We start from the raw sequence: 27,496 nt of genomic DNA on the forward strand, positions 1-27,496 counted from the left end.
AATAGACAGGAAAACAAGAAAAATAATGACAGGATCTAGGATGCAGCATCACCCAAAATCTGACATAGAAAGACTATATATACAACGTATAGAAGGTGGTAGAGGCCTTATACAGCTGGAAAACTACTATAAAATAACCACCATAGGACTGCAAAAATATCTACTTCAGAAGGAAGGAAAACTGATCCAGATAGCGGCAAAACACGAGCAAACAAAAAACTGTTCTCAGTATTTAAGGAAGCTGACAAATACAAACAAGAAATCATACCACCTAATAAACATGAAGAAGAAGAAGATGAAGAAACAACAAAAGCTATAAAAAAAATGAAATCCAAACTAAAAATAGAACAGCAACGAACCATGATAAAACGATGGCAAGAAAAGCCCCTTCATGGTAAATACTGGACTAAACTAAACGCAAAAGAAATAGACAAAGAAAAATCCCAGCAATGGTTGAGAAGCTCAGGACTCAAAGCAGCAACAGAGGGATTTTTAATTGCAGCACAAGACCAAAGCCTCCCCACCAGAAATTACCAAAAACATGTAATGAAAAAAATATTACAAGTAACTGCAGAATATGTGGAGATGGACAAGAAACAATAAATCATATTATCTCTAGCTGCCCAGTGCTGGCTAAGAAGGAATATATTCACAGACATGACAGAGTTGGAACCTACATACATTGGAAGCTATGCCAACATTATGGAATAACAACAGAAAAAAGATGGTATAGGCACACACCAGAAAAGGTCACAGAAAACGAGAAAGCAACCATACTCTGGGATATGCCGATACACACAGATAGAGAAATTAAGGCCAACAGACCAGATATAGTTGTCAGAGACCATGAAGAAAAAAAATGCTTTCTAATTGATGTATCAGTACCGGCAGATGACAACGTGTCTCTAAAAGAAATGGAGAAACTCTCAAAATACAAAGACCTGGAAATAGAGGTAACTAGAATGTGGAATCTGAAAACAGAAACAATTCCTATCATAGTAGGTGCATTAGGCATGATAAAAAAATATTCAGACAAATACATAACAAAAACACCAGGACTTACAAACACATATAACATACAGAAAGTTGCACTATTAGGCACTGCACACATCCTACGCAGAACACTTTCCATACAATAACCATCAGAGCATCACAACAAATCACAGCACATACCCAAGGCACACAGAGCTGCGCTCGGTAGTGAAGTGAAAGCACGCTATAAAAAATAAAAATAAAACTACTGAATAATAATAATAACGATAATAATAATAATAATAATGATAATAAATGGCCTAATGCAGTACCAGACGGTGGCATTCGTGGCGTCTGATCTTAACTGATTGGAAGTGTTAACATGTACATTGTTATGTCTTGGTATAAAAGATGGGCTACAGCATATATTCTGCTCAATACCACAGATTTGCTTGTCAGTTGTTTGATCTTAACCAGTTGAAAATGTCCCTTGGTGGATGACAATATGTGCATCTCTGATCACGAGCAGAAGTAGTGGGGGAGCATCAAATACCCCGATGCAGTACCAAGCAGTGGCTCTCGTGGATTCTGATCTAAATTAATTGGCGGAGCATCATAGTCATGTGTTGAGAGGGATTCTTTAGGGTTTGAATAATTCACCTCTTGTAACATGGGTGTTTCGTTCAACATCCTTAAACAACCCTTATTGAGGGACCTTTTGAGTCGGGTGGGTTACTCCATCAGAAGAAAATTCTTACTGGGCGCCACCTGCAAGACCATGTGCTGTTTATTTTGATCTGAGATCACCATGCTGGTTGTGATTGTGATGCATGTGCGTAGTGTATCCTTATCAGGCGGGTAGTGATGATGGATATACTGGGCTTCGTATATTTTACCCCAGTGTCACTTTGATGGCATGCGCTGCTCTCTCACTCAATAATAATAATGATAATAATAATAATAATAATAATAATAATAATAATAATAATAATAATAATAATAATAATAATAATCTTTTCTACTCCAGGTACAAGGCCCGAAATTTTTGGGGAGGGGACCAGTCGATTAGATCGGCCCCTGAATGCAACGGGTGCTTAATCTTTCGACCCCGAAAGGATGAAAGGCAAAGTCGACTTCGGTGGTATTTGAACTCAGAACGTAAAGAGACAAGATAGCACTAAATACTTCGTTCGGTATAATAATAATAATAATAATAATAATAATAATAATAATAATAATAAATAATAATAATAATGATGATGATGATGATTATAATAATAATAATAATAATAATAATAATAATAATAATAATAATAACAATAATAATAATGATGATGATGATGATGATGATGATGATAATAATAATAATAATGATAATAATAATAATAATAATAATGATGATGATGATGATGATGATGATGATAATGATTATAATAATAATAATAATAATAATAATAATAATAATAATAATAATAATAATAATGTCTCATAAACTGAAGTAAAAAAACAGGGGTATGTGTTTGTGTTGCCAATTACACTAGTTTGGCACAGATGAATTTTTTTTCGGCAACGGTGTTCGCTGTAACTTTGGCAGTAATTCTCAAAATAGATGCGTAAATGTAAAGTGTCGGGTTACACTTTACTACACTTTACTGGTCCAAGAATCAGTTCTGAGAGATACCGTCTTCATCACCCCGTCTCACCCCTCTCATTCGACGTAACATTATTACTTGTGGCACAATACTACATGTACTTTGCAAATACAATTTCTACTGAGCTTTTTTTTTTTTTTAAAGCGGTGAGCTGGCAGAAACGTTAGCACGCCGGGCGATAAGCTGATCGCTATTTCGTCTGCCATTACGTTCTGAGTTCAAATTCCGCCGAGGTCGACTTTGCCTTTCATCCTTTCGGGGTCGATAAATTAAGTACCAGCTACGCACTGATCTCAATGTAATCGACTTAATCCTTTTGTCTGTCCTTGCTTGTCCCCTCTATGTTAAGCCCCTTGTGGGCAATAATGAAATAAGAAACATTAAAACGCTGGGCGAAATGCTTAGCGGTATTTCGTCTGTCTTTACGTTCTGAGTTCAAATTCCGCCGAAGTCGATCTTGCCTTTCACCCTTTCGAGGTCGATGAATTAAGAACTAGTGGCGTACTGGGGTCGATCTAATCGAATGAACCCTCCTCCACATTTTTTGCCGAGGACAGAAAAGAATTTCTACTCAGCTTTTGTAACATAAGACCTTTAGATTTCTTTTAAATCAGTGTTTCTTAACCATGTTTTGCCTGTAGACGTTCTTCGATTCCCATATTACTCTACAAGACTCCCTTATCAATTCGGTTAAGGAATCATGTTAAATTTTTATAATTAAATTTTATAACAAATCGTATTAAAAATTGCTAAAATAATTTGTGGACGGTGAAACTAATTTATAGCACAAATTATAACAACAAAATCTAAGGTGGACCCTAAGGGCCATATGAAACCTGGCTCCGAATCACTGTTTTGGACTCTATTTCGGTGTTAAAAACTTATGGAACGAACTAATGCGGGTGCCTCTATATGTTCGATAGACCAGCTAGAAATAGAAACGTAATCTCCCAAATCTCACAATACTTCTTTAAAATGAAGGACATATTTCATAATTTAGTCGTGGTTCTCTGAAAAATAGAAAAGAAAAATTGGATAATCCCGGTTAGACTAGATTTGTGTGACTGACTCAGCACCAAGAACAAGAACAGCGTTAGGAAAAGCAATAACAACAGCAGCAGCAACAACAACAACAACAGCAGTAGTAATTGTGACAGCAGCAACAACAAAAGCATCACCATCATCACCATCATCATCATCATCAGCAGCAGCAGCAGCAGCACCAACAACAACAACAACAGCAAGAAGAAGACAACGATAATACCTGTTGCAATCCTGTTTCCCATTTTGGTATTACACAGTTGTTAAAAGAAATTCCTTTAATCCAATGTTTAGAAATCTTGGACAGATTCACAAATTATTTCATGGGAATTCTTTTCGCAGTAATTCCGGTGTGGTTTTAGTTAAATTCTCAAGAACTTCAACAAACAAATAAATCTTGATATCTGTTTGTGATTGTGTATGAACATGGAAGTTGGTTCAGAGAAACGTGTAAATGGAACTATACGCATCTTCGTTCTGTTACACACACACACACACGAACCTATGCGCAGATTAAGAGCATCTAACTGCCAATGGCGAGCGACTATGACTAGTCACCAAGCACAATGATTTCCTAATTTCATTAGTGGGCCGCAAGATGTGATCGCTGGCGATATTGATGAAACAGCACCCGTTCGGCCCATATTTAAAACCGAAAAGACAGCAACCAGGTGAAACGAAGCGTGTTGCTCAAAGAGGCAACGTGACCCCGCGTAGCCTACCAATTGAACCCAAGACCTTAAGATCATGAGCCGATCACTCTTAGCACAAAGATCAGCTCCTTCATTAAATATGCATACATATATATACATGCATGTATACATACATACATATATACATATATACATATATATATACATATATATACATACGTAGAGGCGCAATGTCCCAGTGGTTAGGGTAGCGGACTCGCGGTCGTAAGATCGCGGTATCGATTCCCAGACCGGGCGTTGTGAGTGTTTATTGAGCGAAAACACCTAAAGCTCCACGACGCTCCGGCAGGGGGTGGTGGCGATCCCCGCTGTACTCTTTCGCCAAAAACATTCTCCCACTCTTTCTTCTGTTGGCCTGCTCGCTTAGCCAGCGAGGTGGCGTCATTTGAAGGCTAAAACAATGCGAACCGCATTATGACCAGCGATGTGTAGCAACATCTGATAGCCTGGTCGGTCACGGTGATCACGGTGATATATACATATATACATACATTCATATATATATATATATATGTATGTATATATGTATATATGTATGTATGTATGCATGTATACATATATACATATACATATTACTTTTGTCGTACATTTTAAATTATGCAGAAATAAGCATCCTTATAATGCACAGTTAGTTCATAAATATGTTTCATCAGCGCTCTACGTACATTTTTGGTAAACATTAAACTCAAACCCAGAATGTAAATAAATTAGTTTTTAAGAAGTATACAGAAAGCTACACAAGTCTGTGTGTTAATATTTATGGCTATGCGAAATGTATACAGTCAGACATGTGTATATATACATACCTATGCCCACGCGCACGCAGACGTATGTGTGTGTGATATACATACATATGTACATACATACATCCATACATACACATATTTATATACTTATATATTTATTTATTATATTTGTGTATATAGGTATATATATATATAATATATATATATATATATATAATATATATATATATATTATATATATATATATATATATATATATATATACACATACATATATACATTTATATCTACATGTATTTACGTATACGTGTATAAGAATACACACAGTTATATTTATCTTTATATTTAAACATATAAATGTCGTCTTTGTAAATTTCCGGTAACTTCATTTTCCGGTTTACACGTACATTTTAGAAAACACACACACACATACACACAAGCACATGCAGACGCATATGCACACGCACACACACACACATACACATACACACACGCGTCAGTACTGAAAAAGTCGCCCACGCTGCTGATGTTTGTGACCTTGTTGGAACAGTCTGCCAAACAGTGTGGTCGCAGCTCCATTAGTCAATGCCTTCAAGAACAGGCTTCACGCACACTGGAGGGAGCTTCCTGAAAAATTTGACCCTGTCTGTTACTATTAGCTACAACTGTCGAGGTGTTGTACCGCACATGACATTAATTGTATTTGTGGAAAAGGACCTGTGAACAAGCTCCTAGGAGCTTCAACACGGAAACCATCCAGTATCCAGTAAATGAAAACACAGATGTTTAAGCGGCGTTTGGGCACCGACGCCCTCTCCCCGAAAATGCTACACATTTAGTACCACTGCACACAACCCATTTCTACAGAAGACCAACCCTAAAACACGCACACATTTCCCATAAACATTTTCCCAGAAAATTCATGTCGCCAGAGGAAGTGTTTAGGGCCACGGGACATAACTCTCAACCCCTGCCCAATTCGCTTCGTCGTCTTTTCTCCAGCAACCATAAACCGGATGTGACTTTTTACCTCCAGCAATAGAGAGCAGTCGCTATATTCCATAGCTGTCATATCTGAAGAGCGTAGGGTTATATAACCGGACTTCCACTTAACACTCCGTTGAACTCCTAATGCGAAACCAATTGGTAAGATCGACTGAGATGAATATATAATACAGTACACTTTGATTAATCTGCTTATTGGATTGGGCTCATGGCCTAGCGGTTAGGGTGCTGCACTCACGATCGTTAGATCGCGGTTTCAGTTCGTAGACCGGGTGGTGCATTGTGTTCTTAAGGAAAACAATTCGTCTCACGTTGCTCTGCGATCACTTCGACGCCTAACACGTGATAGACCGTGCATGTGTTGAGAGGGAGAGAGATAGAGAGAGAGAGCTAATGTGCAACACATGCATTTGATCACTATAAACAAAACATTTTTGTGCAGGTCTTTCGGCAAAAGCTGAATGCTCATACAGCATTATCGACGAGAGAGCTCATCACACACGCACATGCACACACACACACACACACATACATGCATGCATACATACATACATACATACACACATGCATGCATACATACATACATGCATACATACATACATACATACATATATATATGTATGTATGTTTCCACACATAGACATACACGCATACACATCTGTATGAGTGTGTGTATGTGTGTCTGTATGCATCAACGCATATTTAAAGACAAATACACTTACTCACACACAGACACACACACACACACATACATACGTAGGTGTGTGTTAAAGTACGCACATCTGTTTGAGGTTAAAGGAAATTTCGTGCCAAGGATTTCCCCTCTCTCTCTTCCTCTTTTCTTCTATCTCTCTCGCCGTCTCTTCTACTAAAACTCCAACTATATTCCTTTCTTTCTTTCTTTCTTTTTTTCTTTCTTTCTTTTCATGTGTCCAGCCGACCCTCTCTTTATAAAATGTAGACAATTGATATACGTATGGCCAACTCCCGTAACCTCACACATCTTTGCTACTCGTTACTAGCAAAAATAATAACAACAGTTATGAAGAATAGAGCTGCTAGAAATAGTAGCCAAATTCCCTCTCAAATCACACGGTACCATGTTTAAAATGGATTAATGCACAACAGAGAGTGTGCCTCAAAATACTGCAAAAACTAAACAGCATGGTCACAGCTGGTATGGCCTTGATCATGGGTTTGCTCATTTAGGGTTAACCCTTCGGGTAAAACTACTACTACTACTACTACTACAACTACTACTACTGCTGCTGCTGCTGCTGCTGCTACTACTACTACTACTACCACTTCCACCACCACCACTACCACCACCACGACCACGACCACCACTACCACCACCACCTCCACGACCACGACCACTACCACCACCACCACTACTACTACTACTACTACTACCACTTCCACCACCACCACCATCAGAACCACCACGACCACCACGACCGCCACTACCACCACCACCACCACTACTACTACTACTACTCTACTACTACTACTACTACTCTACTACTACTACTAATAATAATAATAATAATAATAATAGGGCAGCAACAGCAGGCGCAGCAGCAGCAGCATCAGGTAAAGAGAACCGCCTACTGGTAATCCACCCCTCACTCAGTGATCATTCGCGATTGCATGGCTGCTTGCTAGCTGACAGATTCTCCGATTACATCAATGCCAGATGATAAGAGACGATGCTAGCTACTGATGTACATAACTTACTGTTTTCTTAATTAACAGCACCTGACTCTAGTTGCTTGCTCTGTATTCTTCGCTTCTACTTGTTCTTCCATTTATTTCTTCAGCTTTTATTTTTCTTTTTACCGACGTGTGAAGACGTGATGTTGTGATTTTTTTTTTTTTTTTTTGTACTTGTTTCAGTCATTTGACTGCGGCCATGCTGGAGCACCGCCTTTAGAGTACAGCAGGGATCACCACCTCCTGCCGGAGCCTCGTGGAGCTTTTAGGTGTTTTTTTCGCTCAATAAACACACACAACGCTTGGTCTGGGAATCGAAACCGCGATCCTCCGACCGCAAGTCCGCTGCCCTAACCACTAGGCCATTGCGCCTCCACATGTTTATGTATTTCTCTAAAATAACAATGTGGTTTATGTATTTCTCTAAAATAACAATGTGGTTACGCAGTTCGCTCCGCAACACATAATTTCAGATGCCGTTTAAATGCGCGGCACTTTAGCCAAGTGTCGCCGGCTGTTGTTAGGCAAAAGCCTTGTGAGTGAATATGGCATTTATAGATAGAAGGTCTTACAGCTGTTTCTAGAATATTAATTAATAATAATATCCTTTCATCGGAGACGGTGTGAGAGGAAAACTTAAGTCATAGTTAGTTTCGATGTAATATAAAATAGAGAGTGAGGTGGAGGAAAGAAAATAGATGTAAGATATGTATGGTTATTGAGTTCATAAATCAGTTTTATAGGCATAATGGTATATATGAATATTACCGAATCTGGAACTCAACTACGGTCTGTCTATAGCACATATTCAACATTACCTGACACTTTGGGGTCTCATTGACACCATTATCTCATATATATATATATATATATATATTTGTAAAAAATGAAGTTCGAAAATGCTGCTGTATTATACAATTTTTAATTTTTATATATACATTATAACATGTTTCAGTTCCTGAAATGAACCTTATCAAAAAAAGTTATATATAAAAAGAGACAGCTCATGCCGTCAAACACAAGAAATTCATTTATAATACACAACGGAGTCAGACATCTTAGAGTTCATGTATAGTTGATATATAGTTCATGTATAGTTGATATATAGTTTGAAGTATATGTTCAAAGTGTTCGATGCAGTGGCCCACGGTGGCGATACGTATTCAATACAAAAAACAGATCAAAGTGGTGGAAAGCGGTCAATACAGAAGATTGATGTTTCCGAAAGAGCGAGGAATTCATTTTTACCTTAAGCAATTGTGATGACCCATGGTGGAAGTTCGCTGGGTGGTTCTAGTGATTTTTTGTGAAATGCTTGGTTTTATAATGCCTGTTAGGTGGTCAATCTAGCGTAGCGTGACGTCATCAATGTTTTGACCAATCGTTTCGTTAGGTGGCTTTAATCAAGTGGAACGGGACGTCATCATTATTTTGACCAATCGCTGCATTATAACTCCCTCTTGTTTGTTTCCTGTCTTGACCAGTCGCTTCGTTAGTCAAGCATAGCGGGATGTCATCCAGATATATATATATATATATATATATATATATATATATATATATATATATTAACATGAATAATATTGAGAGTGACTCCGAAGTTTCACTCTGCTTATCTTTCATCATTCTAATCTTAAACTGTTTTGATTACGAGTTGATGTAAAATCACACATTAATGCACACACACACACACACGCGCGCGCGCGCGCACACACACACGCATTGGAAGCGCGTGGCCGATTGTTTAGGGTGATGTATACACGATCGTAAAATCGTGGTTTTGATTCCCGTATTGGGCGATTCGTTTTGAGCAAGGCACTTTACCTCACACTGTTCGCCATTCACTTCGACACGTAACAAGTGGCACACGATGCGTCTGCCGATTTGATGGAGGAACTGGATATAAACTGTTGAAAGTGATAAACAAAATATTTGTGCAAACTACAGCAAGAAATAAATATTCACTCATCTGTCGTCTACGGCAAGTGAGTCTACTCTATGTCTGTCTGTCTGTCTGTCTGTATGTATGAATGTATGCATTTATGTTTGAGTAGATTTGTATGTTTTGTTTTATGTATGTATTCTCATACATATAGTTACATAGCTAGACATGCTCATATATATTTAAATGATAAACTTCTGGAAAGTTTTACAGATATTTTGCAGTTCCAGTGATAGAATTGATCTGTAGTCTTCGAATTAGCTTCCTTTTTTCTGGTTTTAAGAAGCCTAATTTCTCAAGATTGGTATTCAGGCCGTGTGTTACATATCCTCGGGTTCTAATGATTACAGGTATAATCCTGAACGTGTAACATGGATAGAGTAACTGCAGATTTCTCAATAGTTCAGCTTAGGTATTCTCTTTTTCACTGATCTCAGCTTTATGTCAACATCCGCTGGGCAGCTAATTTCCACAACTGTGCACAATTTCTCTTCTCTATCCCAAATCATTATCTCAGGTCTGTTGTGCTTACATTTTATTGAGGTCTTCACTGGGACATTCCACCACTATTTCTTTTTATTATGAGAGACTATGGCATCTATCATACTGTGCGTCCTAGTATGCATGTATATACGTATGGCTGTATGTACACATGTGTGCAATGTATGTATGCCTGCGTGTCTTCTATGTATTCCTGGGTATGACAAAAGCACATAAAAGAATAAAAAAATATGCAGATACACACATAAGCACAGACAAACAAATGTAATACATGACGGATTTGGTTGTAAGAGTCTGCTCAGTGCTGACCATTTTTGGAGGATAGCAACTGACAAGTGTAGCACAAGTGTTATGATCAATTTCTAACGATAGTGCCATGATGCGGTCATAAATACCTTTGGGGAGAGAAAAAAGGGATCTAGCTATGTCTGCGATGATGAGAAAACCAACACCAGAGTGGTGCGGTTTGACCTAATTTCTTTCAGAAAAATATGCATCCACCTTTACTTTCTTCTAACTGTGATTATCCTGCAAGACGCCTTTCACTGAGTGTAGCTATATCAATGTTGTATTTCTTTACTTCAAGGGTAACCAGTGCTGTTTTTCGTTCTTGGGCGGAGTGATTGTCTTGGATAGTTAATATTTTGCGATTTCTTCATGTTTCGACTGCGTTACTGAATAACTAGACAGCTGCAGCAGTCTGCCAGGTTTAAGGTGAATAAGCAATGTTTAGGGCTCCATCCGTGTAACATCTCTTACATTCTTTCCCATGACTTTCAACTTCTACTTTACTGCCGTAAGACTTCACTTCCACACACGCCAGCTTAATTTAATTCTTCCTTAGTCGAAAGACATCCGTTGTTAATGTCCTGTTGTTTGTATTTATAATTGTGTACCATTTCTCCGTTTTTTTTTCGTCCTTCTTTTCGTATACATTCACTTGCTTTCTTCCAAAGAATCTAATACTCTTAGCTTAGATTATTCCTGGGGTCGGCCAGATTAGAGCAGTCTCGAGTGTAACCGGCCGACACTGCAACGACGGTCTGGAACTCGACTGACGATAGAAAGCTCCGAATGACCCGTCAATTGATTTTTCCTGTCCTTTTTTGTATCGTCTAACTGTCCGAGTGTTTTGTTGTCGCCTGATATGTTGTTGTTCCATTTTTTGCTTTGTTTATATATATATATAGATACATAGGTATGACTTGTATTCAAAGTTTCATTATTCTTTGTTTCACTTCATTATTATGCAAACATACACACAAACACACACACATACACGCACGCACGCACGCATGCACGCACGCACGCATGCACGCACGCATGCACGCACGCACGCATGCACGCACGCATGCACGCACGCACGCATGTACGCACGCACGCATGCACGCACGCACGCATGCACGCACGCACGCATGCACGCACGCACGCATGCACGCACGCACGCATGCACGCACGCATGCACGCACGCACGCACGCACGCATAAATATTTATATAGTTGGTAGTAATGCGCTTATTTTGTTTTTTAATTTAACGGCATTTTGATAGATGAATGTAACCTGCGAACAATATACATATGATATTCATTTAAAGACAAAAATTCAGTGCTTTTCTTTCTTTTATATTCTTAATATAATTAATTCTTAATTACTTGAAAGTTCCTCCGCCTTTCTCAGAGAATTACTTAGTAGCGACATTAGATTACTATATTTTCGTTCTCTAAGATGAAATTTTCTACTCATTCAAAAATTATATTTGCTTACGTCATTCAACGCATCGCTACTTGCCAAAATGATCTAAATCTATGGCATTGGCATATTGTATTACTTTCCTTGGCTCACTAACTTTATAATTAGGCAAAGTAAAACATTCCAAATGAATTGGTATCCTATTTTCTATTTGTAAAAATGATTGTCTGCTGGTCTTGGCTGGCTTCAAAGGACTATTCCTAGCTGATGCTTTCTAAATATGCTCAACTATGGCTAGGATGTTTTTTTTTTTTTTCTTTATATGCCTCATCAGCGTTACCTAAGCTCTGCAAATGATGATCAGATATCACACACTATACCTGAATAAAGTTTGACGTGGGAATGTAAGAAAGTATGGGTGAAGGCATGCTGTCTAGGGCTTGGGGTATTACATTCACGCTCACACGATCGCTGGATCATGGGTTCAATTCCCGGATCGGGTGGAGCGCTGTGTTCTGGAGTAAAACACTTCATTTCACCTTCCTCCAATCTACTCAACTCCAAGTGGGTCACCCTCTGACGTAATAGCCTTCTGATAAGGGGGTGATGTTATCCTGCTCACCTGACCAGCGGGGTGGAGTCATTTGCATTATCACCAGCGTTGTATTGCAACATCCGATACTCCCGTCCATAGCGTCATAGGAATTTATGTATGTATGTATGTATGTATGTATGTATGTATGTATGTATGTATGTATGTATGCATTCATGTATGCATGTATGATGTATGTATGTATTTATGAATGTATGTATGCATTTATGTATGTATGAATGTATGTATGTATTCATGTATGTATATTTTCAAGTATGTATGTATGAACCTATGTATGTATGCATGTATGTATGAATGTATATATGTATGTATGTATGAACCTATGTATATATTCATGTATTTAAGTATTCATGTATGTACGAACATTTATGTATTCACGTATGTCTGAATGTATGCCTGAATGTAAAAATGCATGCATACATGTATAAATGCATGTACGTATGTATATATATATATGTATGCATGTATGTATGTGTATGTATGTATGTATGTATGTGTGTGTATGTATGTATGTATGTATGCATGTATGTATGTATGTATGCATGTATGCATGTATGCATGCATGTCTGTATGTATGTATGTATGTATGTATGCATGTATGTCCGTGCTATGTAGCAAGGATCTCGTAGATGATTTGTCACAAGTGCATCATAATTTATGTTTTGGTCAAAACTATTCTGATTAATTAGCACTGCTTAATGTCGGTGTTAATGCAGTCATCTTTTTATGCCTCTTTAGCCATCCTAGCTGAGATACTTGCCGAATAAAGTCACATTTTTCTATAATTATATTTGGTATATATGAGTATAATCTAAATACGAGCATATCTGACAGTCTTGTTAACTCTAATAAGCAGATTATATTTTGGTAACGTACGATAGAATGTTGCGAAAACTCGATCTGTTCTGTTTAGGAATGCAGAGAGGCTGTTAATCTTTAATAATGTTGTTTTATTGGGTACCCCCAGGTTATTTCAGTTCAGTATGGAGTATGTTGGTGTTCTTAATTATATTTTAACACAGCCAAATTCCGAGAAAGCAATCAAAGAGCGGTTTGAGAAAAAAAACAAAAAATGTCGGTACATCTTTGCTTAAATACACAACCGTATGTAAGAGATACTCCCATTATTGGTTGTTGTTGCTGGTTTGATGGTGTTGCTGTTGGTGGTATAATAGGGATGGGAGTGTAACGGTGTAGTGGGTGTGGCGGTGGTGGTGAGGTTTATTCCAGCAGGTCTATAATGAAAAGTTTCCCACGGTTAGGCATTGCTTGAATGAGAGTTGGATGTTATTTGTAGCAACCTCACCTTATTCAAACACTTTATTTATTATCTCTCTGTTGGATTGAGCAATATTTCTTTCTTCGGGAGAAAGTCAATATTATGAGTGATAGGGTGGGGTGGGGGAAGAGACAAATTTCAAACAATAGAGGGTCAATCATATACACCCACCGGTGTATCATGTGTGGTGGCTTACATGACTAAGTCTACCTTGTTCTATGAACATATACTGTAATATGCTGCGTGGTTACCTAAAGTAGGCAGCGGGAACGATGTCAAATTGATGAGTCTTTCGTAACGTCAGTTTTTGGTAGCATTTACGATAAAAGATTAACGTTTTGTTACCTGTTTTCCTCTTTAATAAAAATCTATTTTTGCGTTTTGAGTTCAAATCCCTCTAAGTCAACACTGTGATTCATTCTTGCATAATCGATAAAATGAAGTAAATTGGGATCGAGTTATTTGATTGACTTCCTATCCCTGAATACCTTCCACATATTTGAGAAATCATTTTAAATTCATTTTACAGAATCAATTAATATAGACGTAGGATTGATTTCTGTAATATTCGAACTAGTTTGTCAGGCACCACCACCACCACCTGTTATTGGAATTAGCCAATAATTTTTTGCTTGTTTATTTTTGTCTCTTTGTCTTCTCTCCTGGTGCTGTATGAACATTTAATGTGGTTTTAGAGTCAAGTTTTGGCTGCTATATCTTGCATGGTGGTATCTTTTAGATACCCTTATTTATAATTTTATATATATATATATATATATATATATATATATATATATATATATGTATGTATATATATATATATATGTATGCATTATTTACAGTGTATATAAAATATATATATACTCGCTATTTTTATTATTGTTGAGCAATAGACAGATATTAAGAAAGGAAGTAATCTTAACAAGAGTCAATATGAATCGAAATATTCTATAAGTCAATATTCTGTAATTCTTTTGTTCCCATACACCAAGAAACAAACTTTTTCCTTCGGTGTCTTGTGAAAATTCTGTCTTCAGGTAATTTTCCTTGTACCTGTTTCCGATGTCAGAAACGACTTGAAAAAGAAAGAAATGTTTCGGGGTAAACAGTAAGTTATGATATCTTCTAGGTTGTGACATACGAGCAGGCAAAGAATCAACAGATGGTTCATTTTCCGTTGTATTAATTCTTTCTGTATCTCATTTCATAGGATGAATTCTTCTCCACTTACTGTCTCACTGATTCTAGTCTTCGTCTCCCCAGATGCCTGTTACTAATTTTCAGCTTTCACTACGAAATTGCCTTTTAGAAGTATCAGAATTATGCAGATTCTATCAATGGAATCACTAATCGTCGATTTGATCGTTCCGAAGTTCACGGTGCTTGCTTCAGCAAATGACAAAGAATGAAATACTTTCAATGTTTGAAGTGCTTTTAAAAAGATTTCGTTCACCTTGCAATTGGTGTGTTTTTTTTTATGAATCCGTTGAAATTCTGTTATTTCTAATTAATATTATGCAATTAAATGCTAACAATTGCGCATTTTTTATTCTACAAAATCACTAATTACAATTATCAGAAATCTTCTCATAATGTGTCAACGCCTGAATCTATGTTTGTGAGCATATCTATTTATGTTTGTGTGCGCATTATGTATTGGTGTTAGTGAAACGGCATTTGTTTTAGGATTTCTGGAGCACCGCACGAATGCGTGGTCTGAGTTATTTTCTACAAGTGATAAGTTGAGTAAAGGCATTGATTTTAATTGGAAATTGAACCTGACTCGAAAGTGGGAAGAAAATGGTATCAGACAAAGGCGGCGAGCTGGCAGAAACATTAGCACGCCGGGCGAAATGCTTAGCCGTATTTCGTCTGCCGTTACGTTCTGAGTTTAAATTCCGCCGAGGTTGACTTTGCCTTTCATCCTTTCGGGGTCGATAAATTAAGTACCAGTTAGGCAGTGGGGTCGATATAATCGACTTAATCCGTTTGTCTGTCATTGTTTGTTCCCTCTGTGTTTAGACCCTTGTGGGTAGTAAAGAAATAGATATCAGACAAAATTACATGTTGAAGAACTCAGCTTCAATCTCACAGAGCGGTATCTTGGTTATATTGTACATCTTACCAAGGAAAGCGAAAAAGATTTGGGAGTGAAATGTTTTGGCGACAGAAACTGCACGGGATCTTGCCAGAACAATCGTTCATATTATTGGCTGGTAAACGTAATCATTCGTTCGGCTGAACACTACCATCTTGCTTTATGAAGCAAATTTCAGTTACAGGTGCCAGGCCTTTGGTCTGAAGATAACGTGTTCATTTTCTCTCATAAGTCACTGGGTCCCTAAAAATGGTCACAAGAACTGTTGTTCTCCATCAGGATTATGTCAGAGTTTACTGAGAGAAATGAACGATATATCAGAAGTGATCTTCTCCTAAATATACGCTGACTTATTTGAACAATTTTATAAACATCTGTGAGACATGTTTCGGGGCTGTTGATTCCGAGTTCAAATCTTGCCTAGTTACCAACAAACTTCTGTAAGGAGTTGCGACGAACAGACAATATCATCAATTTGAAAATTCAATGGAAACAGTTCCCTTGGTTTGAGAGGCAGGTCAAACACCACCACCACCACCAACAACAACAACAACAACAACAACACGATGACGACGACCGCCACCACCACTACCAACAACAACAACACTATCACCAGCACTACCACAGATCCAGCCCTGCAACCATCATAGTGTAGAACAAGAAAGTCAGTGAAAACACTTAGCCATTGTAGTATTTAGTTTCGCTCTTTATATTTTGCGTTAAAATCTTCAACCATGGCCAATTCTGCTTTCATCGTTCTAGTTACTGTAGGCAACATAATCCATAAAAAATCTCTCATTAATGCCTAGATATTATCGATTAGTGCTTCCTAACAGTAGGAATCTTCTTTGTCGTTTGTCGTCTTCTTCGTAATGTTTTGTATGTGCAAGAATCTCCCTGAGAACTACATTAAGGGTGCGCACGTCTGCGGAGTACTCAGCCACATGTATGTTAATCTCGCCAGCAGAGTGTTTCGTTGATCGGATCAACTGGAACAATCATAGTCGTAAATGAAGGAATGCCCTTTCCGTTGACTCCAACTCAACCTTGATCGAGTAGACAAGATCAAAGACAACCCAGTCGTGACAATCACATCTTTTTCCCATCTTCAGGGATTCCAAGATCAAATTAGCACACGTGGCCCTTTGAAGGTGAAAGAGAATAATGTGATGGGCATTCAACTGCCATTACTAGCAGGTGAAATAAGCAGCTCGAAGCCACCCACGTTTTCTCACTTAAGTAATAGATTAAATAACGGAATGTAGTTCTCGTCCTACGCACAATCTCACTTGTTTCATCTTTCGTACTAATGGAATCGTATCTGTTTACGTCTATACAATATTTTAACATGAACTTGGCACATTGTATAATCCTGGCTTTCTTTACGATGCTAATACACAATAGCCATAGTTACGACATAGTAACGGTTACAAACAAGACGAACAGTAATGATCGCCGTTGATCACAACGTCAGCCAGAAAGACCGGGGAAAAGCGAAATGATTAATGTAAGAGAACAACTTACAGCTGGCAACACACACACACACACACACACACACACACACACACACACACACACATACACACAAGCATGTATATGCAATTCATATGTATGATGTACATGTATAAATATGTATATATATATATGCATACATATATAGTTTTCCCTTACTAAACCTCATGATATTGCTTCAAATAAATCTTGATATACATACATACATAAATATATATATATATATATATATATATATATATATATATATATACCAAGCATGTTTGCACTCCTCACACAAAGATGTATGAGATGGCTTGAGCATGTTAGCCGTATGAAAGATGGCAGAATCCCCAAGGACATACTCTGCGGAGAGCTTGCTAGGGGTACTAGGACTGTGGGTAGACCGTTCTTACGTTACAAGGATGTTTGCAAAAGGGACATGAAGGCCTGCAACATCAATATTAGTAGTTGGGAAGCAATTGCCAGCAACCGTGGAGATTGGCGACGTACCGTAAAAGAGGGAATACAAAGGAGTGACAGAGAGAGAGGAGAAATGGAAAGACAAGAAAAAACGTCAACAAGACACTATGACACTACAACCAGCCAGGAACAGTCTTCGCTACACTTGCGGTACCTGCCAGAGGGAATGTTTGTCCAGGATAGGACTACACAGCCACAGCAGGAAATGTATCAGGACATGAAATATAAAAGCCGGATGGACTATTTTATGCGCAACTCCATTGTCTCCCGAGACAAAAAGGATGCCAACAACAATATGCATACAACATACATACATACATACATATATATATATATATATATATATATATATATATATATACATACAACATACATATATATATATATATATATATATATATATATATATAGTTTTCCCTCACTAAACCTTATGACATTGCTTGAAATAAAACTTGATTTTATGACTATACCATTTAGTATGTCTGTTTACCCCAAACAGATACTACTCTGTTTTCTCTCAGCCTTAAATATACAAAGGATTTGATAAACTAGTCTATAAATTAAAACTGACCCCATAAAAACAAATAAGAGAAAAATCAGTGTCACGAAGTGTCTTTCAGTTACAACTATGATGTTGTTGGTACAACATGTTCTTTGTCTATCTCCGTAACTTCTTGGAGGTTTAAGGTAAAATTATACTAATGTGTCCTTCTATTCTAATTTAATTAAATTCTATGTCTTTGCGCTGCTGAAGATTGATCTACATTTTAAATTGATGATTGCATTGTTCAATTAAATGGAGTTGCATGAAACGATCGTACTGCAATACCTCTGGATATCCTTGTTGTTTATCTTGATTTTAATCACTTTATTTTGAAATTGTATGAATAATACCGTACTAAATTATAGTGCCTCAACTTAAGTACCAAATTCATCTGAATCTATCTATCTATCTATCTATCTATCTATCTATCTATCTATCTATCTATCTATCTATCTATCTATATATCTATCTATCTATCTATCTACCTACCTACCTATCTATCTATCTATCTATCTATCTACTATCTATCTATCTATCTATCTATCTATCTATCTATCTATCTATCTATATCTATCTATCTATCTATCTATCTATCTATCTATCTATCTATCTATCTATCTATCTATCTATATATATATATATATATATATATATATATATATATATATATATATATATATATATATACACGCACACACACAGACACTGACATGCAAGAAGTAGATAGACAACTTTAATTTTTATTTAATACGCAAAGCGAACAATTGAAATGTAATCGATAGGTAGGACTACATACTTTAGTATTTAGTTGACATTCTCTTTACAGTTTTCAATTCAGAAACTCTTGCCATTCAAACCGATGAGCTTTGTGATTGTCTGTTGTGGAATTTCTGCACACTTTTCACGCAACAATCGGAACAATTCATCTTTAGATTTAGGTTTCTGTCAAGTTTTTCTTATAGCTCTATCTAGTATGCTGCAAAGATTTTCAATTGGATTCATGTCAGGGGATTAGCCAGTCATGGCCAATGATTTTAGCAAAAGCGTTATCTTGCACCAAAAATGCATAAATATGCAAATCTAAGTCAAATGGCGGATTTATTTGAGCGCATACGAGCATATTAACGAAGAATGATAACATATTTGAACCGTAATGAACAGCAATAAAGTGTTACACAGGTATTCATTTTCCACTCAGTATTTTCAGTTTTTGTCATTACTTTTCGCGACATCCATGATTCGTGTAGGCATGCTGGAAACCAATGATTGAGTCAGTCCTATATATATAATTCTTTAATTTCAATGTTATCGCGCGGAAGGCAAAATGACAGCACATCCGTTTTCTGTTCTTGTTATTATTTTGAGAGTTATTTTCGTTGTTAAACTTAATATTTTCTGGATTATTTGTAAATACTTTTGTTTCGTTTTGTTTGTGCGTGTAAAGACCTTGTACAATTGTTTATAGAGCATCTGTTAATGTATCAACTGCCGTTCTTGATTGTGTTTAAAAGTGTTGAGATATTATTTCTGTTTAGAGAATTTATTGTTCTCACCAGAATTCTAGCCACGATAGCCCTGCCTTTTCTTTTATGTTATATTCTGTATTTATTTTAACATTTAAACTTAAGAGTAGACTGTAGAGGGGTAGTATTTGAGGAAGATTCACTACAATCTCTTGCAAATTAAATGACCTGACAAGAGATTACCTACGGAATGTTAGAACCACAGAGAGTCATCGTCTCTAACTCGCGACATTATCGCGTCGGCTTCGCTAGAAAATGCAAGAAGGACGTGCCTCCTTTCTCAGTTAAAATGTATCAATGTTACCATAGACATGAGGTGTTGCATAAGAATAAGAGAGAGAGAGAGAGAGAAAGAGAGAGAGAGAGTGGGGAGGAGAGAATGAGAGAGAGAGCGGGGGAGAGAATGAGAGCAAAGAAAAATGATATATAGATATTAAAATATTGTTAACGCAATCTTTGATGTAATGAGGCTTAAATTTTGCAAATTAAATGCATTCTATTCTTCAGGAAAGATACTTTTTGACCTTGACCTGCACGTCACAGCGGAAATTTGGCTTCGGAGGGCCACTCAGATGAGTCAGCGAAAAGATCTGGAAGCTGCAACACTCTTCCAGAAAATCCGAGTCCATCGATTATATCAACCCCTGGTGAAAGATTCTAAAGTGAAAGTAGATTTTACACTATATGGACGTGCCGTAGTGGCGAGAGAAGATGTAAAGGCTGGTGATATAGTCCTTGCGGATCGACCTGCGGTATTTGCTCAGATATTAGAGAAGGATCCTGTGTTGGCCTGTCCAAATTGTGCCAAATCTCTAATGTCAGCACAAGATTACTTCGGCTCAAGTAATTTAAAGAAGAATAAAACTCTAAAAGGTAAGTCTCATCTACCACTGTATTAGTCCACACTAACCAAATTCTTGAACTGTCATTTCCGAAAAATGGAATTCATCTCTCGTACATTGGGATCACATTCAATACTAACGTTTAACAATCGGCCAAAATTTGAAACTCGGAGAAATGATGTGCGAGTTTCTGCTTGCAATAAATTATTTGTTAAATATAATTACTTCTTCTATTATGCAATCTCCTTTCTTCTTGTCTAGCATAAAGTGTATACACACACACACATGCGTATACATATATATGCATATGTATGTACGCACGTATTTATATGCATGTATATATATGTGTGCGTTGAGGGGTTACTATAAAAAATATTTTTTATATATTTATTAATCTTATAAGATTTTTAGAGTATATATAATAATTAGTGGTTTTTAATTATTTAGCTTATTCTGTATTAAGTATTATTTATGATAGTTATTTTATTAATAAATCTTATAGTATAGAGTGATTCTATTCTTTATTTGTGACTTCATTCTATTTACATTTATTGATAAACCATAACTGTTCCCATTCACAATCTTCATTGATAAAGTGTATTTGTTCCTCACGCTTAATGAATTCTTCAACACTTTATTCTTTTTTTGCTAATAACGTAATTCCACGTGTAATCTTATAAACGCTGTAAAGACATTTTCCGATTCAAAATTTTAGTTCATCACAAAACCTCGCTAAGCTAAGTATATATTTATATTTAAGATCTTTAAATTTTAATATTTATAAGTCTTATGGTATAATATTATTGTTTTTTTATGCTTATATCGTTGTTTATCTAATTATCGTAATTTTTTATATAATTATTAGATATTAACTTCAAGTTTATTCGCAAGATTTTACTTAGCGATAGATATGTTGTTTGATAGCAAGTATATGAGTTGGTTAAAGTTAGATTCATGTATATACATGTATTAATAGCATTAATTGTAGTTTTAAATCTCTTATAATTATTATTTTAACTTATATATTGTCTTTTCAAATTGTTATTTGCTAGTTACATTATTCCCATTGATAAATATATATATAGTATTTATTTGTTACTATATAACTACGAATTGATTATTTCTTTAAGTACTTTAAAGATAAGATTGTTTGTTTGTATTTTTGAAATTAGCTATTTCATCTTTAAATATGAAAAATTAATTTAATAGGTCTTTATTATATGTGCATATATATTTATTTATAGAGATTATTTTAGATCTTAATTATAATATTTATATACATTTATATATTTTCATTGATAATTTATATATTATTTAAATTTTATATTTTAATAATATGAATAATCATTTTTATTTGTAAAATATTTATGTAATTAGATATTGACTATTACTGATATTAGATCATTGGTGGGTTTCTTACCTTAAAAATTAATACTTAAAAATTAAAATTAATATTTAACATTATAATCGTTGTTTTGACATAATCATAATCGTTAAGTTTCTATTTTTATAATAGAGTTTTTTATAAGAAAATTTATTATATTATTTATTTCTTAAAAAATATTGTTTAGATATTTTTGATTATTTATTAAAATATTACAATTAACCTGAAGATTGACTGTAACCATAACTCGAATAATTAATTGAATTTAAATTATTGTTATTCGAATTGGTTACGTGCATGAAACGATCGTAGTGTTTTTACTCTATATTTTATATTAAACTTTTAATACTCTTTGATAGTTTATAAAAAAAATAAAAAAATATAAACAAAAATTAAAAAAATAAATAATTAAATAAAATAATAATAGAAATATATATATATATTTAAATATATATATATATTTATAATTTATAAGTTTAAATATTAATTTAAATAATTGGATTTTTATATTTTATATTTTATATTTTATATTTTTTATATATTTTTTAATTAATTTTATTTCTATGTACTGGCTTCTGATTTTCGATATTTGATTTGCCTAATAGTGGTTTTATCTCTAATATAATATATATATATATATATATATATATAATATATATATGTGTGTATCTCTCTCTCTCTCTCTCTCTATATATATATATATATATATATAGAGAGAGAGAGAGAGAGATATACACACATATATATATGTATATATATATATTATTTATATATATATATATATATATATATTATATATATATATATATATATTATATATATTATATATATATATATATATATTATTTATATATATATATATATATATATTTATGTATGTGTATATATGTATGTGAACATATGTGTTTTTTTAATACTAGGAATCAGGTGATAGCTGCGATGAAATCAGGAGAATAGAGAGGGTGATCAGCCAATTCAAAGCCACAGTCACGCACAGCAGCCAATGAAACGACAGGCTTGTGTGCTGGAGCAATGTTCTGATGAAACAAGATTCCTTTCCTCAGTTTTCCTTGCTGTTTGGTCTTGATAGTCTTTCGTTGCTGCCTCAGCAATTAGGCATGGTTCCCTTCACTGATAGTGCAATCAATTTGAAGATGGTCACAACAAACCTGAGGCCATCATCTTCTCTACAGATGAAATGACCTTGGTTTTCTCTAGAGCTAAGAGGAGGAGGTGTTTCCATTGCATGGATTGTTTCTCTGCCTCTGGCTCAAAGTGATGAAACTAACGCTCATCTTGGGTTGGGAAATGTTCAAGGAAACCAGTTGGATTTGCCTCAGACAATGTCAGATTGTCCCGTGATGGGATCAGCCTGGTGCGCTTTTGAACAGAAAACTTCGTAATGCCAAGCTCATTGTGCAGAATCTTCTCAACTCCCCCCTCTCTCTCTCTCTAGATATGCTAATAGTTTTGGCTATTGGATTTTTAGTAATCCATCAAAATGCGGTGAATAAACTCAATGTTTTCCTCAGTGGTGGTAATTTCAGGACGTCCAGACCTTGAGTTATCTTCAAGATTCTCCCCTCCTAAATTTAGTTGCCAACTTTTGCAGTGTTCATAAAGCTAGAATGTCATTCTCTAATTTAAGTACCATGTCAGCATGAATGCTGTTTGAGACTAAATCCTTTTACTGCAGTCACTTGATAGCACCACACTACCAAATTGTGTCCAATTTGAAGAGAAGTCCCTACTGGCTCTTTGAACAGTTAGATGTCAGTTTACCTGGGTAAAAGCAATTAATAAGAAGAGCTGAAATTAATGTATGCAAGATTTCACAACACTAGCATTACTCTTTCATAGTCAGCCTATGGACATTTCAGATATGTACAGAGAGTAAAAGTGAAAAAGAGAGAGACATTTGTATATCATACTTAAAACACATATCGCATTGAAAGCCTTATATAAGGCGATATTCGTCTCAAGTTAGCATTACTTACAGACATTTAATGTTAAAGAAACGGAAAAATATCGGCAGCAGACAGAAAAATATCGGCAGCAGCGGTGGTGACATTGGCATTGCTAAGATCTTATAAACATAGTTACTAAATGTCTACAAAAGGTGCTTTCTGGAGACGAATACCATGGTTTTCACGCTTTCAAGATTATATCTTCATTAAGTATGATATACATATAGCTATTTAGAACTAACACTTCTTCTCTCCCTAATAACGCATGCGCGCACACATATATAGATACGTATAAGTTTGCATGCATATATTCATACATGCACGCACGCGTGCAACCCCCTCCCCACCTGTTTATCATCTAGTTATATTTTAGTTATATTTTACATGTCTAATGACTGAAATGGGATTTTATCGAAATCATTTGCTATTCATTTATTTTTTTTTGTATATGCATCTAGATCTCTCCTTTTTTATATATATATTTCATATTCAGCCGCTGTTACCAAATACTGGCCAATTGTACCACGAATTCCTTGCAGTGGATGCGACAAAGAAATATATTGTTCGGAAACATGTCGTGAAGAAGCCTGGTCGAATTATCACGAGGTTCTGTGTCCATCTGTCAATCCGGAAGCTAATAAGCTGTACGATATCTGTCAGAAAATCAAAGAATTAAGTGAACAACGACGAAAAATATGGAGCGCCAGTTTTTGTCCAACTATCCTTGCTCGAATTTGGGCTGCCATCTGTTGTCATGCGAAGAGACTGGCTGCTGAAAATGGTTCCACCACACCAACACAGATGCAATGGGCTATTGCTAAAGCTCCATACAGACGGTACAGTCTATAATTTATAGTGTATTACACATGCGCGCGCACACACACAAACACATAATATCTGCAAGTTCTTATTTCTACAGTTCTATATTTAAGAGATGAAGAATGATGTGCATTATATACATTATTTACATTTGACGGATATTTGTCCTCATCTTGCTTGTTGTTAATACAAGGCATTTTTCGATGCTATAATAATAATAATAATAATTAATAATAATAATAATACTAATAATAATAATATAATAAAAATAATAATAATAATAATAATAAAATAATAATAATAATAATAATAATAAAATAATAATAATAATACTAATAATAATAATAATAATAATATAATAATAATAATAATAATAATAATAATAATAATAATAATATTATTATTATTATTAACATCGAAAAATACCTTAGGAATGAGAACTCAGGTTCCAAATTTCCCCCAAGACACCTGATGAAGGATGGAGGATATATCAGCCGAAAAGTTGTGTTAACAACAAACAAGATGAGGACAAATATCCGTCAAATGTAAATAATGTAAATAATGTTCTTATTTCTAATTTCGAAATATTGGGAATGCTATGTAATTAAAATGTTTTCTTTTAAAACTGAATATGAATACTTTCGGTAATAGTCTATATTCAGTTGTAGTCTAGAAATTATGGTCTCAGCTGTTTCACTTTATTAATATTTCTATCTGATTCACTTGCCATAACGTATATACACATACGAATATATTTAAAACTGTTTGTCTGGCGTATTGAATATTAAAATAAGGATAAAAATAGGGCAATAAGTTAATGTAAAAGAATTTAGTGTATCGTAAATTCGAAAATGAATAAAATCTTTAAAACACATTTAGAAGGCTTCTAAGTGGACTTTTAAAGATGTGCATTTAATAATAATAAATCATATTACTCTACCTCCGGTATTTGAGTACTATTTTTACCCGCCTTGCTTCATATTTGCACTTACTTTGGTACTTTGGTGTACACACACACACACACACACACACACACATATATATATATTGTCTGATGATGTCTTACCTGGCCGAAACATACAAGTTGCTCTGAATAATATCCTTGCTTAAGATTGATAAATTTGTACTCTACAAAAATAGAGGGTGACAAACCCCGTCGATGCATCCAGTCCTGTTCGTTTAAGCTGTCGGGAAGCTAGTTGCAGAAGATTTTGGCACGTGAATTTCTTCCCTCAATTTTTCATGGAAGGAAGGTTTTTATGATATTTTGGGGGTGTCTTCTTCTATTATAATAATTCTGTTGACGGAAGGAGCTGGAATACGAAGAATGAAGTTATCTGTCGGAGTAAATTCAATAACCGTTTATTCACTGGTCCTTCGCACAAGGGGTTTGCTTTTAGTAAACATCTTCACAGCAGTGCGTAGTTACTATAAACGTGAGGTTCAATAACCTCTGGAGACAATGCATGTGGCATCACAACGAGACAAAATTCCGGGGGAAATGTCTTTTCCTTAAATAATGGTTGCAGGCGAGATCTCGTTTTTGTCGCGCGTATGGCAATGATTGCAGGCGAGATCTCGCTGTTTCAAAATGGAGCTGGATTCTTTGTGCATCACTACAGGGGCTACCCCTATGAACGCCTGTGCGAAAATAGAAAATAACTGGAGCAGGCACGAGAAAAGAGCGAAGATGGTAATCGATCGCAAACAAGATATGGTATAAACACGTGACAAAATCAGATTAAAGTCAAATTATTTTTATTATATCAGAAAAATAGTAAAGTGGTTAGCACACCGTGATAAATGCTTAGCCGTATTTCGTATTATGCAGCGAGCTGACATAAGGCAGCGAGATGGCAGAAACGTTAGCGCGCCGGGCGAAATACTTAGCGGTAATTTGTCTGCCGCTACGTTCAGAGTTCAAATTCCGCCGAGGTCGACTTTGCCTTTCATCCTTTCGGGCTCGATAAATTAATTACCAGTTATGCACTGGGGACGATATAATCGACTTAATCCGTTTGTCTATCCTTGTTCGTTCTCTCTGTGTTTAGCCCTTTGTGGGTAGTAAAGAAACACGTATTTCGCCCGTCTGAACATTCTGAGTTCAAATTCAGCTTTGCCTTTCATCCTTTCCTGGTCGATAAAATAACTGCCAGCTGAGTAGTGGGGTCGATGTTATTGAGTAACCACTTCTCCCAAATTGAAGCCCTTGTGCGTAGAGTAAAAAAAGGGATATATCTGAAAATAGTAAGGCGGTAAGCTGGCAGAATCGTTAGCACGTCGGAAGAAATGCTTAGCGGCATTTCATCGCTCTTTATGTTCTGAGTCCAAATTCCGACGAGGTCGACTTAGCCTCTCATACTTTCGGTTTCGATGAAATAAGTATCAGTTACTTACTGGCGTCGATGTAAACGACCCAAGATCTCAGGCCTTGTTACCTATAGTTGAAAGGATTATAGCTGAACATAATAATAAAGTA

At 35.6% G+C, this 27,496-nt stretch overlaps 1 protein-coding gene across 2 annotated transcripts in view; it reads left to right on the top strand.

The window, feature by feature from the left end:
• LOC115209940 overlaps positions 1-27,496 on the top strand; it is a 137,696-nt gene that overhangs the window by 98,687 nt on the left and 11,513 nt on the right. For both annotated transcript variants that reach the window (XM_029778576.2, XM_036500986.1), the window contains exons 3-4: positions 20,513-20,878; positions 24,692-25,034. In XM_029778576.2, the coding sequence (XP_029634436.1) occupies positions 20,513-20,878; positions 24,692-25,034 (709 nt within the window). The remainder of the gene's footprint in view (positions 1-20,512; positions 20,879-24,691; positions 25,035-27,496) is intronic.

Source organism: Octopus sinensis, linkage group LG3, assembly GCF_006345805.1.
Source record: "Octopus sinensis linkage group LG3, ASM634580v1, whole genome shotgun sequence".
Classification (NCBI taxonomy): Eukaryota; Metazoa; Mollusca; class Cephalopoda; order Octopoda; family Octopodidae; genus Octopus; species Octopus sinensis.